Raw genomic sequence first — 14,389 nt, forward strand, 5'->3', positions numbered from 1 at the left:
TGTCAGTGTTTTTGTATGCTAGAGTTCCCAAGAAGGCTCTCTCTTAATGCATAGAAATCTGCTACGCATTAGCCAAGAAGCAGCCACTTGAAGGATAATGGGCTCATTCCATTTCAGTCATGGATGCTTCTGCACTCGCATGCACAGTACCTGTCAAGCTGCTACACGGGCAACAGTGCACACATTGAAGTTACTTACCATTGGTATTGCTCCTTCTTGTGGATACTCCTATCTAACCACTGATTCCTCAGGGACCCTTCCACTTGCCTGTTCGGCCGGATGAACTCTTTTACCCATCTATAAAGGTCACAATCTAGAGATCTTCACAATGGTCAAACCAATTTGCTGAAGAGCTCTGTGTTTGAGGGCGCAGACAAGCCTTAGACAGCAATGGACATCAGTGTGCCTGTTTGTGTGCGTATGCTTCTCCGCTCAGGACTTCTGGAGTGGCACGACGTTGACATGGAGGCATGTCTTATCAACTCCTGGCGCGCAGGAGTACTGTTTTAAGTTTCCAGATCCAGTCTGTTGGCTGGGGATTATTCACAAGGTGAGAAATCTACGATTAAATTTAGTGTCCTCCAGAAAGAGTGTTACCAATGGTAAGTAACTTGTTCATCTTCGCAATTTTGTACTTTGTTTCATTTTCCAGGTACCTTTTTTTATTGATTTCTTTGACTTCCTCAAGGGCCCTCACAGTAACAAAACTATCTCTTTAGAACTTCAGAAAGTATCTGTTCTATATACAGGATCCTTTTCCTTTTAATAAAAGTTTGTGAAAGATTTTCTATAGTAATTTTTATTAATGACATTCCTATGTGATTGGGTACTTTATAAAATCAAAACTAAAAGTAATCTGCCCATTTTTAGCCTCTCTTTCGGCTGCAGATAAAGATATATATGTAAGGTACTTCGTACAAAGTTATTACATATAGTTAAAAAACATTTTTAAGAAGTGCTCCGGGATCCCACACGTGGGCAGGACTATTCAGTGCTTATGACATTGATGAGGATTCACCTCGAAGAGAAGTAGGATTACAGGTGAGTAACTTTCCCTTCCCTAACACAACCCATTGGGTACCCCGCTTTGATGTTGCAGTTGCATTTCTCTGCTCTCCAGGCTGGAATGCACACAGGAAGCAACCCATGACCTACCAGCACCAATTGGACAAGCGTCTTTGGACTCTAACATAGACTCTCTACAGTGAAGTTCTATAGGAAATCAGATTAGAAAGCGAAGGATCTGTGCAACACAGCATCTTGTTATGTCCCTCTGGGTAACTAAGCCAAATTCTGTGCTATCAAAAGAACACCAGCATTTTCTTCACATTGTTCTCGTTCAGCTGAACATTATACCCGCTGGTTGCTGCTGCCAGAATGAGAAAAATACCAGCCTTATTTTGGAGCATCTGGGAAGTACAAGAATCTTAATGTTCACCTTTGCAATACCGGTTTCCATTTTTATTTTCAAATAGTAATTGGTAATACATGCATATGTGCTGGTTACCAAATTAATTTTGATAGACGTATTCAAAGGTTTATGGATTTAAAGAAGATAAATCGTGGTTGAGAATCTATGGTTAACACTGCTGGTGGACGCCTGGTCCACCAGGCTCTCCAGCATAGGGTGTTGAGTCAAAAAGTCAGGATCGCTCAGTGCCAATCTGTAGCGCCAAGCTGCCTGTTAACCGGGTGCCCCAAGAGGGTATCTGTTAAGGCCTCATTAAATGGAAACAGAGGTTCGATAGGTGCCGGGCCAGTTGGAAGAATCTCTGTCAAGATATTATTTTTGACCTCCGTTGTAGGTAGCTGCTGGTCAATGATCTCTGTAGTCCGCTTCATGACCACAGCACAAGAGGCACTCTCCTCAGTGGCAGTTTCAGCAACAGAGGCACTGCTAGTGTCTGAGGAAGTGTCCATCCCACTGACATCCTGTACTTCGGAATACCAATTGTCTTCACTGTGTTGAGGGGTGATTTTATCTCCTTCATTACAGTCGGTGTTGGAATCAGATCCAAAGACCTGATGAAAGTTATGAACTCTGCCACGTAGTAAGGGCAAGGTATCGGAGTCTGAATGATAGGCTGCGCTCTCAATAGGTCAATGAGAAAGGAACAAGTTCAGGGAATGGCACCTGAGCCGAAGTTGGCACTGAAGCCGGTGCTGAACCCAATGTGGGTTCAAGAGGCACAGCCAGGACCGGGGGAGAAACTGTCAGGAATCCTGACTGGGGGACCCTGCATATCCTTGTGGCCCAAAGGTGTACCAGAGGAAGCCAGCAGTGTGCCAGATATGCTTAGCATAGCCTTCTTAAAGCCCACTATTTGCTGCAGATGGACCTGAAAATTCAGGTTGCATCAGGACCAAACTCTGAATAGTTGTTTCCAAAATTCGGAAGCAAGCTCCAGATGCAAGTTGACACCCTCATGCCACCTGGAGTTCAAAAGAGGCTGAAAGGGGCTGATTCCCGCTTCAATTTCTTGTGCTTCTTTTTAGACTTACACAAAGTTTTCGATCCCAATGAGGAGCTGCATCTCAAACTACTTTGGGAGCTGGAACAGGACCTTCCTTTTGATTTCATCCAGTCAAGAACAGAGTTTTCGGACGAAAGGCAATGTAGAGTTATGCCTACTAGTCCTTTATGGTCGTCGGGATCATCTGGGCATCCGACCCCAGGCACCACTGGTATACCTTGTGGGGATCAGTCAGATATTTGTTTGCAGCAGTCCCTACAAGGGTTAAACCCTGTCGTTTTGGGAGGTGACATATGGCCCCTTGCACATTAGGATACGAAATTTAGGAGAAAATGCTGGTCAAAGATTAGCAGTAGGCTCCGGATCTACATCTGAATGCACGGAAAAAAGGAGCTGATGTCAGCGCGCCCGGCTACTGTTTATATGTGGCCCTGCTCGTCAATTCCGTCCGCGCGCCCGACTACTGTTTATATGTGGCCCTGCTCGTCACTCACGTCAGTGCGCCCAGCTACTGTTTATATATTGCCCTGCTCGTCACTTCCGTCAGCGTGCCCGGCTACTGTTTATATGTGGCCCTGCTCGTCACTTCCGTCAGCGCGCCCGGCTACTGTTTATATGTGGCCCTGCTCGTCACTTCTGTCAGCGCACCCGGCTACTGTTTATAGGTGGCCCTGCTCGTCACTTCCGTCAGCGCACCCGGCTACTGTTTATATATGTGGCCCTGCTCGTCACTTCCGTCAGCGCGCCCGGCTACTGTTTATATGTGGCCCTGCTCGTCACTTCTGTCAGCGCACCCGGCTACTGTTTATATGTGGCCCTGCTCGTCACTTCAGTCAGTGCGCCCGGCTACTGTTTATATATGTGGCCCTGCTCGTCACTTCCGTCAGTGCGCCCGGCTGCTGTTTATATGTGGCCCTGCTCGTCACTTCCGCCAGCGTGCCCGGCTGTTGTTTATATGTGGCCCTGCTCGTCACTTCCGTCAGCGCACCCGGCTACTGTTTATATGTGGCCCTGCTCTTCACTTCCGTAAGCGTGCCCGGCTACTATTTATATGTGGCCCTGCTCGTCACTTCCGTCAGCGCGCCCGGCTACTGTTTATATTTGGCCCTGCTCGTCACTTCCGTCAGCGCGCCCGGCTACTGTTTATATGTGGCCCTGCTCGTCACTTCTGTCAGCGCGCCCGGCTACTGTTTATATGCGGCCCTGCTCGTCACTTCCGTCAGCGCACCCGGCTACTGTTTATATGTGGCCCTGCTCGTCACTCACGTCAGTGCGCCCAGCTACTGTTTATATATGTGGCCCTGCTCGTCACTTCCGTCAGTGCGCCCGGCTTCTGTTTATATGTGTCCCTGCTCGTCACTTCCGCCAGCGTGCCAGGCTGTTGTTTATATGTGGCCCTGCTCGTCACTTCCGTCAGCGCACCTGGCTACTGTTTATATGTGGCCCTGCTCTTCACTTCCGTAAGCGTGCCCGGCTACTATTTATATGTGGCCCTGCTCGTCACTTCCGTCAGCGCGCCCGGCTACGGTTTATATTTGGCCCTGCTCGTCACTTCCGTCAGCGCGCCCGGCTGTTGTTTATATGTGGCCCTGCTCGTCTCTTCTGTAGTTTTAGTTTTTAAATCTTTCATAGGAGCCGATCATTTGTCAATATTAGGTGCCACAAATATTACATGTATAGCAAAGTGGCAAGAATACGCATTAAGTTTTCCACCCAATACAACGAGAATTTCCAAGAACTCAGGCAACAAAACCTGTAAATCACGTGCAAACGGGAGAGTAGCTGAGCACAGATTGTCCCAAGTGGAGTGATCTGCATCAAAAGCTCAGTGACGTTAGCGGTTCTGAAAGTCATACACGTCAGAGCCAACAGATAAGGAAGACTAAAGAGGTCAGACCCAATTTCCAGTTAAATCTGGCTTTGTGTCTTCAAACATCTTCCACACAAACGCCCATGCAGTTTCAGGATCAGGGAGTAGATGCATCTTACAGGTACACACCATCCTCAGTTTGGCTGCATGCCACATCAAGGCTTCGATTTTCAGTTTAGAAAAGTCCTATTTAATTGAAAGCATCTACTGTATCATTCATTGTGTCTCTGCTGAGATGCACAAAGCAGGTAATGCACCTTATTGTTCTGTGGAAAAAGCCTATCCAGCTCGTCAAAGGAGACTTTTTGAATTTCATCAAAGCTCCGAGCGGAGGTTAGAGCGATTAAAAAAGACCGCCTTCCAGGTAATGTTTTATGGGCCACCTGTGAAAAAGGAGAACACAACAATTGTATTCAAACTACAAAAGATGCTCAGAGTCAGGTGGTCTGCTCCACGTACAAACATGTTTTTGTGTAGGGTGCTGTATACTGCCCTGCAGAACCCTTAACACACTCACCAGCTATGATGTATATTTAAAATATATGCTTTTAGAACCAGCTTCCCATATGTGCCCCACTCTACAGGGCTGTCATCTGATCCTTCATTATCTATCAGCGGAATATGCAGCGTGCTTTGCATAATTAAGAACACAATGGAAGCAACGTGATACTCACCACCTCAGCCAGAGCAGAAATGACCTTCCCTAGCGTGGTCAGTGATTTGTTGATGTTTGCTCCTTCCTGGAAAACAACAAGAGGCAGGTGACGGTAGGAAATAGGAAACCTTTGACCAAAGCACATAAGAGGCATCTTTCAAATGGTACAGTTAAGATAATTCTGATGCTGGTGTATATTGCAGCTTAGGTGAACCCTTATGATCCTCTGCAGAGACAGCCCAGGGGGCGAAGGCACATGCTGCTAAATAACATTTACTGCATGTAGTTGCATACTAGCCTCACTGCATATATGGATGTCTATTCCATGCTCAGTGCAAAAGTGGCTCCATAGTAGGCCTCAGCTACTCTCACCAAGTTTAGGAAAACACCACTAGAAAATACAAGTCCAAATAGAGGCAAATTCTAACCAGAGTTTTTTTTATTTGCACCCCATGAATCTCACAACCTCCCTGGACATTTCTCACATGAACGATGTACTCTGTGGTAAAACAAACAATGGCAAAACAAATAGATGTTGCTTGTGAAACCTAGGTGCTCTGGTGATGCTTCTTTTACCTCCTGGATGGCGGCTGCAAACATCCGTCCATCTGTGGGAGACATCTTTGAATGGAGATGACTGGAGTTTCTTCTAAACAATAAAAAGCCACTCAAAGATGGCCTCTGTATATGTGTGCGCATTCAGCCAGTTTAATGTACTCAGTTATATTTTTTAAGAAACTCCCGTTCAGTGGTGGCCACTGCAGAATTGAGAGCATACACTGTGACCATCTCTGAATTGGGTTTCGTAAAATACTACCAAATACAATAGAAACTGCTGGCTGTGCATGAATGGGCAGATACCTTGGAAAGATTAGCCAAGCTTTTTAAGACGGCTATCCATCAAAAGGTTGGCATTCAGTGTGCGGGGTGCAAGGTGAGGAGGAGCCGCTGGGTGAGACAGTGGCAAGGGCCTGAAGGAAAGAAGGCGAGCGAGAGGGAGAGAAAATAATCCCTCATATGAACTGTAATGCAAGTTTTCACATCAGCAGTGGAAAGATGCATGCCATCCAATCAAAACTCTGAAACTGACATGTTTCACAGATGGCCCAAACAAGAACTGGGAGGAAAGCCATTGAACCGAGAGTAGAAGAGTGAGGTAGATAAGGGACCTACCCATCTGTGACTCGAGCGAGATGCCGCCTTCCCACTACCATGTTCTAGATTCGTTGAACGTGACTCTTTACTCCTGGCACCAGCTGCTGGAATGGCTGTCGGAACCCTGCTTCAGGGAAGGAACGAGGGACAGTGAGTGCGCTGCAGGGGGTGGGTGGGCCTGAAGACTATGGGAGATTTCTCCTGAGGTGCAGCGATGTGCAGTTGAGAGCAGGTTAGCACGAAGAGCGATGCATCATCGGTCCTGGCTCAGTTTGATTTTTTCTGTGCTCGTCACATGATGCGTGACCTTCACGTGGTGGATGGGCTTGAGCCCCCAGAGTTTCTGGCGTTAACATATCTGTTGCAAATGAGTGCACCGCACCACACTATTGCAAAAGTGTATGCATTCACATGAGGCATGGCAGGCGGGAATCACGCAGGTTAGACTTGACTACAGGGGGAGCTGGGTATAACTAGCAGCAACAAGCAGTGGACCTGTTGTTGCTCAGCGTGAGATTCGTTCCTATGAACCGCTGGCACAGTTTCCTGCATTTCAAATATCTTACAGGGTATATTATACACCAGCTGGTCTACTTCTATATGATCTACGCGACAACTCTTGTTGTCTCTGCTGTGGCGAAGGGGAGGCAGAGTTCACCCATGTGGCTTGGTTTTTGGGGGGAAATTATAGGCAAGCACATTGAATTGACCCCCTTGTTGGCGGTACTGGGCTACCTTCCACAGATATTCCAGGTGTTTTCAGATGGCTGGTGATCATTGGTATAGAATAGCACTGCACAGGGCACTTCTGACTGTGAAGAATTGACATGTGGATATGGCAAATTGCAATACGCAATTGGATATTTACCACAAATTGCTGACACACACACTGCCATTGCAGGCTGCATTTTGGTGCACAACAAAGTGAAGAGTTGGCATGGCACACATCCCTGTGCGCCAAGCCTACAATCCACTGCCCTGGCATAGGTCAGCCACCCCTCTAGCTGGGTGCACTATACCAGTGGTGAGGGAACAGGTGCATGAGTCCTGTACCCCTCCAGTGGCTAAGTCCATTTTTAGACACTAAGTGCAGTAATGCCATAAAGAGTATATGGTATGGGAGTCTGTCATTACGAACTCCACAGCACCATAATGGCCTTACTGAAAACTGGGAAGTTTGGTATCAAATTTCTCAGCACATTAAACTCCCACTAATACCAGTGTGGGATTTAATGAACAATGCACTCAGAGGGCATCTTAGAAATGCCACCTGAAAAACAACCTAACTCTTGTGTCCTGGATGAGTGACTGCTCGCCAGCTGCCACCACGAGACATGTTTCTGGACCACTGGGTCGAAAGCCTGATGCTCTCAGGGCCCTGTAACAAAGCACATCCTGGAACGAGGTAGCAAGCCTCCTCCCCCAGGATGGACGGGGTCCACGAAGGGGAAGCTTCAAAGGCTTGCGGCCTTTGTGAGCTACCCCAGCCATTTTCTGCTCCCAGCAACTGGCCCCCACCGGTTCTGACCCCCACATTGGGCGGGAGAATCGGCAGGAAAACCAAGTGAGGAGGAGAGGTGTGCCCACCTTTGCCAACCCCACCCCTCAGGTGGGGGAGGCGAGGTGAAGCACAACTCTCAGTCCCCGCCATCTTGCAAATGGGCGGACCCAGCCAACCACATTGAGTCTTATACCTCCGCCCACTGGAGGGTGGCATAATAGGGGGTGTACCCACCCCCAAAGAAGGGGCCCATTGGTCCTGACCTGTACCTACCTGTAATGCCCATGAATTTAGTATTTAGTGGCATCCCTGAACCTTGCCTCGGCAGACGAGGAGAAACCAACAAATTGGTCAGAGTTCAATCTTTTGAGTGTGTGACATCATTTCTTGCCTGAGTGTGTACAATAAATGCTTACCACTACCCTCTGATAAAGCCTTACTGCTCACCAACACTACCACAGAGAGTAAGGTATTATCTACTTTTACCTCTGCCTATCTTTGGGTTCCACTGGACTCTGTGAATCCTATACCTTACTTTGGTACAGTGAATACAGAGCCATCTTCCTACAGATCCCATCAGGGCCCGGGGCTGCCTTTCGTGTAAGCGAGCTTATACCCACCGTTACTTTATCCAGGGTAAAGACCATAGCAACCCTTACCTCACAGTGTGTATCGTGGCCTCTCCCTCCACTACCTCCCCAAAATGATAGACCGCTACGAAGTGGTCTACCCACTGGGGCTGGGAGATACGAGTGCATATTGCTGAGCCAGACTCTTTCATGAAACAAGGCTTATTTACAACCCTCTAAAAATGAGAGTTGTCGCTACCCTCGCTTGCCTGGGTAAGGTCCTCCCGGGCTAATTCCTGCAGGGCGTGTTTGCACTTGCCTAATGCAAGTTGATAGACCTGCCTCCAGTCTGCTACCAGGCTCTCGTCTCTTGGGACCTGCATCAGTGCCACCTTCAGCTGGAGAAGACTCCAGGGCCGGAATGGAAACTTAAAATAGCCCTGGCAAAAATTAACACATGGGTAGACTTGCTAATGTGCGCTAGAACAAGAGCAACTCTTTCAAGTTGCGGCCGCGATCGGTAATGAGCACAATCATTCCTAGAGGCTGAAACCGGCCTCTAAGTGTCAATACCGGCCTCCTGGGGCTCCAGCCTCCCGGGGAATTGCCCGCTTGCCCGGCTGGCCAGTACAGCCTTGGAAGACTCCTAGAACAGTCTCTGTCGAGCCACTTGGGATCACGCCCATCCATATGGGTTGGAGGTGCTGACAATAGAGCCACAGCTCCTTCTCAGGGGCATCTACTTTCAAACAGGTGGAGCTGTCCTGAGCACAACCTGAGAATAAGGATGCTTTAAAATGGAACGGGTCCACCTGGGAACAGTTAAATCTCCTGCCTTGATCAATAAGGGAAACCCCATGGAGAACCCCTGTCTGTGAATTAGCAGCATAGCCCCCTCCAATACTAAGGACAAGGGATTATGACCACTAAATGGGCTATGAATGATACTGAAGTCAGAAATATACAAAAATAGGATGGAACAATACAGGAATATGGCGAGTTGACCAGTTTATCCAGCGCAAACACAAGGTTGTGTGATTCAAGAATCGCACCAAGCTCCAGGCCAGCTTTAGAATGAACAAAATGAAGCCCTTCAGACAACATACATTGGAGTTTGGAGGTGTCGGGAGCTAAGGGGCTTTCACATAGGTGGCAACTGAAGTCCCCCGATAACAGGATCGACTCATTCCCTTTACCAACTCCAAAATCCGTCCTGGGTGTCAATTTCATGTTTAAAAGGAGGCTGGAGACCCCGTCAGCACCAGCTGTAGCGTTATAAAACTTTACAAGTAGAATATTAGCAAATCCGAGTAAACTACCACTTTGGCCTCTGCATCGTCTGCGCCCCCCAATGAAGGTCGTCGACATACCCACTCAGTTCCACTGCGACAAAAGTGATCAATCCCACACAAGCCCCCCCTACCACTGAGGGCAATTTAGGTGAAAAATAGGTTTTACAGGCCTATAAGAAAAAGGTGTTCTTCACTTCCCACGTCTCCTGAAGACAAATCATTGGAAATGATTTAACAAACTTCACCCAGTTGAAGTCGACCAACTTGGCGGATAGCCCAGAAATATTCCATGCCAATATGTCTTTTGGAGGAACAGCCGAAGACGCCACTAGAGGAACAACAGAAGGGGGCAGGTGGAGGGCGCAGGGGTAACCGATGAAGGCACAGTGGGCAAAGAAGAAGAAGGGGGTAAGTAATTTACTCCCACTCAATCACACTGCTCCAGTTTGCTCAAAGGGGCAAATCGATTTGAGAGGTTCATAGGTAAAGGCTGCAGGGTTAGCATCTGATTCCTCCCCTGAGGACCCTGTGTCTGCAACACGTGTGACACAAAAGGACTAACCTGCTCAGGTTTATTAAAAAAAACAAAGGGAGAACTACAATGCCCTGTGAGTCGAGAGGCCTGGATGCGGATGGGACAGCCAGAACATGTGGCATAACCAAGGGATTATCAAAATTTACCACCACACAATCCCTATATGGTGACTCTACGTGAGGCAAATTAAGCACATACCTATGAGACACTGTCGGAAGGGAAACTGGGACCTTAGAAGAGCGCGCCTCAGTATAAAACACTTGGGTCTGGGGATCTGCAGGAACAATCTTTGGGCCCCTAAGAGGCGCAATGAGACGCACTCCAGTAACAGGAGCACCCTGAGCCATACAAGCCGCCTGCTGCACCCACCGGGACAGGGGCCATGGGGAGGTCATCTATGAAGAGGTAGCCTAACCTGATTACGAGGTTCTCCAAGAATCAAGGTGAGCCAGAATCTCAAAAACTCGGGACTCAATGTTGTTTACTCTGGACACAATTGGGTTAAGCATTGTAGATAATACAGCCTTAAATGTGGGAAGCATATCTGTGGGACTGTGGCGCTCTTAGTTAGCGCTGATGGGAACTAGATGAGTCTCAGGCAGGGATTATGGGACACATAGTCCCCAGCGGCTACCAGCAGCAGCGGCTCTCCAGCAAACAGCGACAGGCTTCCTTTATTCCAGTCAAGGTGACCCCCCAGCAGTAGGAATTTGGCAAGATCAAGCCAGCCTGCCCCGCAGAAAGACAAGGGAAACAGCTTTAGTTTGTTCACAGAGTTCACCACAAGAACCATGTTCTGGGAAGCTAAATGACCAATCACAACTAAGGTCAGCACCGGCTTTGCTCTTGTGGTCGTCGGATTCTTTGGGTTGCTCTACACATGGGGAGCACGGCTTGGTTTATCCTCCTGGACAGTTTCTCCACCTTTAGGACCAGGTTCTTCTTTCCTCTCTGAGCAGGCAGACAGGCTTCTAGGCAGACCCACAGCTTCCCCAGAAAGGTGAACACATTTCAGGGGATGTCCCCTCAACTGTGGGAGGCTGGCTATTATGCAGGTGCAAGCCCTGGATTTCACAGCAGCTCTTTGAGCCTTTTGCAGAGCACTCCCTTCTTTGGTCAAGATGAAAGTGATACTGGAGCCATATGCAGTGGCGTGGGTCGACCTCCATACTACGTTTTGAAACCGTGGATGTCTAAAGTCCTCCGTCTAAGGTCCTGGATTCCGTGTGGGGTGGTTCACTTTCAGGTTTTATTTTCTGGCAGCAGTGCAGACACAGTCTTTATGTAAGGTGAGGGTTCTCACAGCAGCAGGTAATGCTGATGCTGGATCCAAGCAAGAGCATCCAAAACATGGGCACAACAGAGTGTGAAGCAACTTGCTCTCAAGAGCCTTCCTGTAGTAGCAATCGGGGTCCCTGCCTAGAACGTCTGCACCCTTAACACCAGACACTGTAGACTCACCTCCTTTCCCCTATCATCCAACACATAAAAAGTGTTCTGGAAAATCTAATCTGCAATCCTTTGCTAAAAGGCTATCATGGATTTTTAAGGTTAGCCTTGTCGCTATCCTCCCTTACTTCATTGTCTGAGTCTCCACTCTCCAGCCACAGGAATACAGCAAATACACTTCCCACTGACTGGGGAAGCTGTATCTACCCTCCATCTTGCTCCATGCTAAATCCATGGCAATCCAAACTGGATTCCACGAGTTTCCACAATCATACTTAAATCTCACATTGAATTTATAAACCATATGTGTGCCACACATCCAGTACTCGTACCCTTATGCAACAAACATACAGAATTTCAGTGGTTGGATCTGGGTGGTGCATGGAACCGGAACTTGACAGAAGTAAAAACTGCACTACACTCTGGCACAGAAAAATGTGTACTCCAGACGATAATTCACAAAAATCCTTAGACTGCCACCACTGCTTCTTGTCGACATCCCAGGACATGGACAGTAAGATCCATGCTGATAAAATAGGGCATGTTTTGTACACTCATCCAGGTCACAGAACAGGTTGGTGTTAAGATGAACAGGACTAAGACTCAGCGCACACACTACAGATTAGCAGGTTAGTATCAGGAATTTAACTGCACATGGAGTTGGGTCACTCAGGGCAGGGATACACCTCTGCCCAAAAAGAGGCACATAGAAAAAGAAAGGCTAGGGAGGGACTGGGTACAACATTAAAGAGTTCATGAATGTTGCTATTTGTAGTGGGACTTCTAGGAGATGGGTTTCAACATCATAGCCCCACTGGCAGATATACAAGGCAAATATAAAGGTTAAGATAAGGCAAGTTACCTTTAACCGCAATCCTTTGGCACCAGAAGAGTCGGCTCTTTCACTTCCTGCCAAATCCACCAGACTTATTTTACTGACCTGTTCAAGAAGGAGAAAAGAAAAAAAACGTACAACAGTCAATGTTGATCACTTGGGACAATGTACAGCAGGAAAGCTTAACTCTCCACGTTTCTCCTTGCAAATCTAGGCTTTATTTGCCTCTTGTCTAATGATCAACGTATGTAGAAGCGGTCTTTAAAGAAGCAACTAATCCTTGTGGTGTTTTAAGCTCCTACACCTTTCGGTAGGCCAATGGAAAAGGTATACAGTCAATGCAATGATGTAACACTGAAGGCCCTCCCATTTCACTTTACTCATGATATTTCAATTGCGTGATATTACTCCACTCCCAAGATATGTACTTTCAAACCAGACTACCCCTGGGAGCTTTAACAGGGATTACCATGACTGATGGCAGAATAACATTGAGCACTGCTTTGCGATTGACATTTCTCCTTTGCATCACTGATGTTAATAAGGGGGCCATTCAACAGGTAAGAATGATGTTGCTTACCCTGTAAGCATCTGTTCTTGGCTTGTAGAGCTGTAGATTCACATGCTTTACATTCTCCTTCTATCTAGTAGTGTTGGGTCCAGATGTTTGCAATTTATTTTTCTTCAAAGAAGTCTTTTCCATTCACGAGGTAAGTGACTCCTCCTTTTGGTGATAGTGCGCATGGGCATCGACTCCATTGTTAGATTGTTTTCACGCAGGAGGGTGAGAATGGAGTAAGTAAGTGTAGTACTGTGATGTTTAAGAGTCTACAATGTGAATAACAACTGCAACAACCATAGGTGTCCGGGGTGGAGGGTGGGCGCATGTGAATCTACAGCTCTGCAAGCCAAGAACAGATGCTTACATGGTAAGTAACAATCAGATTGAGGCATATGCGCTGTAGATACACATGCTTTGCATAGACTGTGTACAGCAGTACTCTCCCAAAGCAGTCGCTAACTAGTGGGCGTTGCAGTTGTTTGAAAAGAAACTAGTTACCTACCTGTAGCGATGGTTTTGCAGCTCAACTCTTCTAGATTCACATACTGTGCATATCCTGCCATCTGGTGGTTGGAGTCGGAAAGTGCTCGTCTTTTTTTTTTGTTTTCTCTTTGATGGGTGGTTGTGAAACCGTGTTCTACATTAGCATGTTGACGAGCTAATACATCCACACAATAGTGATTGGTAAAGGTGTGTGGTGTAGACCATGTAGCTGCTTGTAGGAAAATAGGATCTGCTTTCATGGTTACCCCCACTTTTTGCTGATATCAGCATGTTTTTTGACTAGTCCCGCAGGGATCCTTCTGATCAGGACCCCAGCTACCGTGCCTGCTCCCTAAATTTGACACTGTAAGTACTTGGTACCACCACAATTGGCTACTGATGGACCCTTGTAAGTCCCTAGTATAAGGTACTAAGGTACCCACAGGATAGGTACACCAGGGGCCTCCATGGGCTGCAGCACATACTATGCCACCTATGAGAGACCACTCAGATTGTGACTGCAGGCCTGCCTGTGTAAGCTGGTGCTAGCACTACTTACGACAGATATACGTTTTCTTATATCTGAGGTCACTACACTTAAAACCTATAAGTCACCCCTAAGGCAGGCCTTTCAATCCTGAAGGCAGGGTGCTGGGTTATAAGTGTGAGGGTACCCTGCATGAGCAGGACACCCCTACAAATTATGCACACTATGTGAGGATCAATCTTGGCCTTCTTCCTACCACAGTCTGGACACTTATCAAAAAGTGATGGCATTTTTTAGTGTAAAACTGCACATTTTCTGTCAGAACAAGACAGAAAAACAAAGAGGAAGACCAAATACAGTAGTGAAGTAGTTATTAGCGAAATTCAGAAGTGAATTTTGAAGAGAAACACCAAATTGGTAGTGCTCAATGCCCCAGGGTCCTGAAAGCAAGAGCTGGGGAAAAGTACTGAAGCAACTGCCACTAGCTGTGCATGATGGTATACTGGTGGGCACTGGAATCTT

The 14,389-nt window shown here is 47.3% G+C and overlaps 1 protein-coding gene across 2 annotated transcripts in view; it reads right to left on the reverse strand.

Moving 5' to 3' along the window:
* Positions 1 to 14,389, reverse strand: part of KIF1C (kinesin family member 1C) — a 949,797-nt gene that overhangs the window by 588,274 nt on the left and 347,134 nt on the right. For both annotated transcript variants that reach the window (XM_085638138.1, XM_085638139.1), the window contains exons 8-9: positions 12,363 to 12,440; positions 5,019 to 5,084 (exon numbers count right to left, since the gene is read on the reverse strand). In XM_085638138.1, coding sequence (XP_085494264.1) covers positions 5,019 to 5,084; positions 12,363 to 12,440 — 144 coding nt within the window. The remainder of the gene's footprint in view (positions 1 to 5,018; positions 5,085 to 12,362; positions 12,441 to 14,389) is intronic.

The sequence above is a fragment of the Triturus cristatus genome, chromosome 12 (assembly GCF_964204655.1).
Source record: "Triturus cristatus chromosome 12, aTriCri1.1, whole genome shotgun sequence".
Lineage (NCBI taxonomy): Eukaryota > Metazoa > Chordata > Amphibia > Caudata > Salamandridae > Triturus > Triturus cristatus.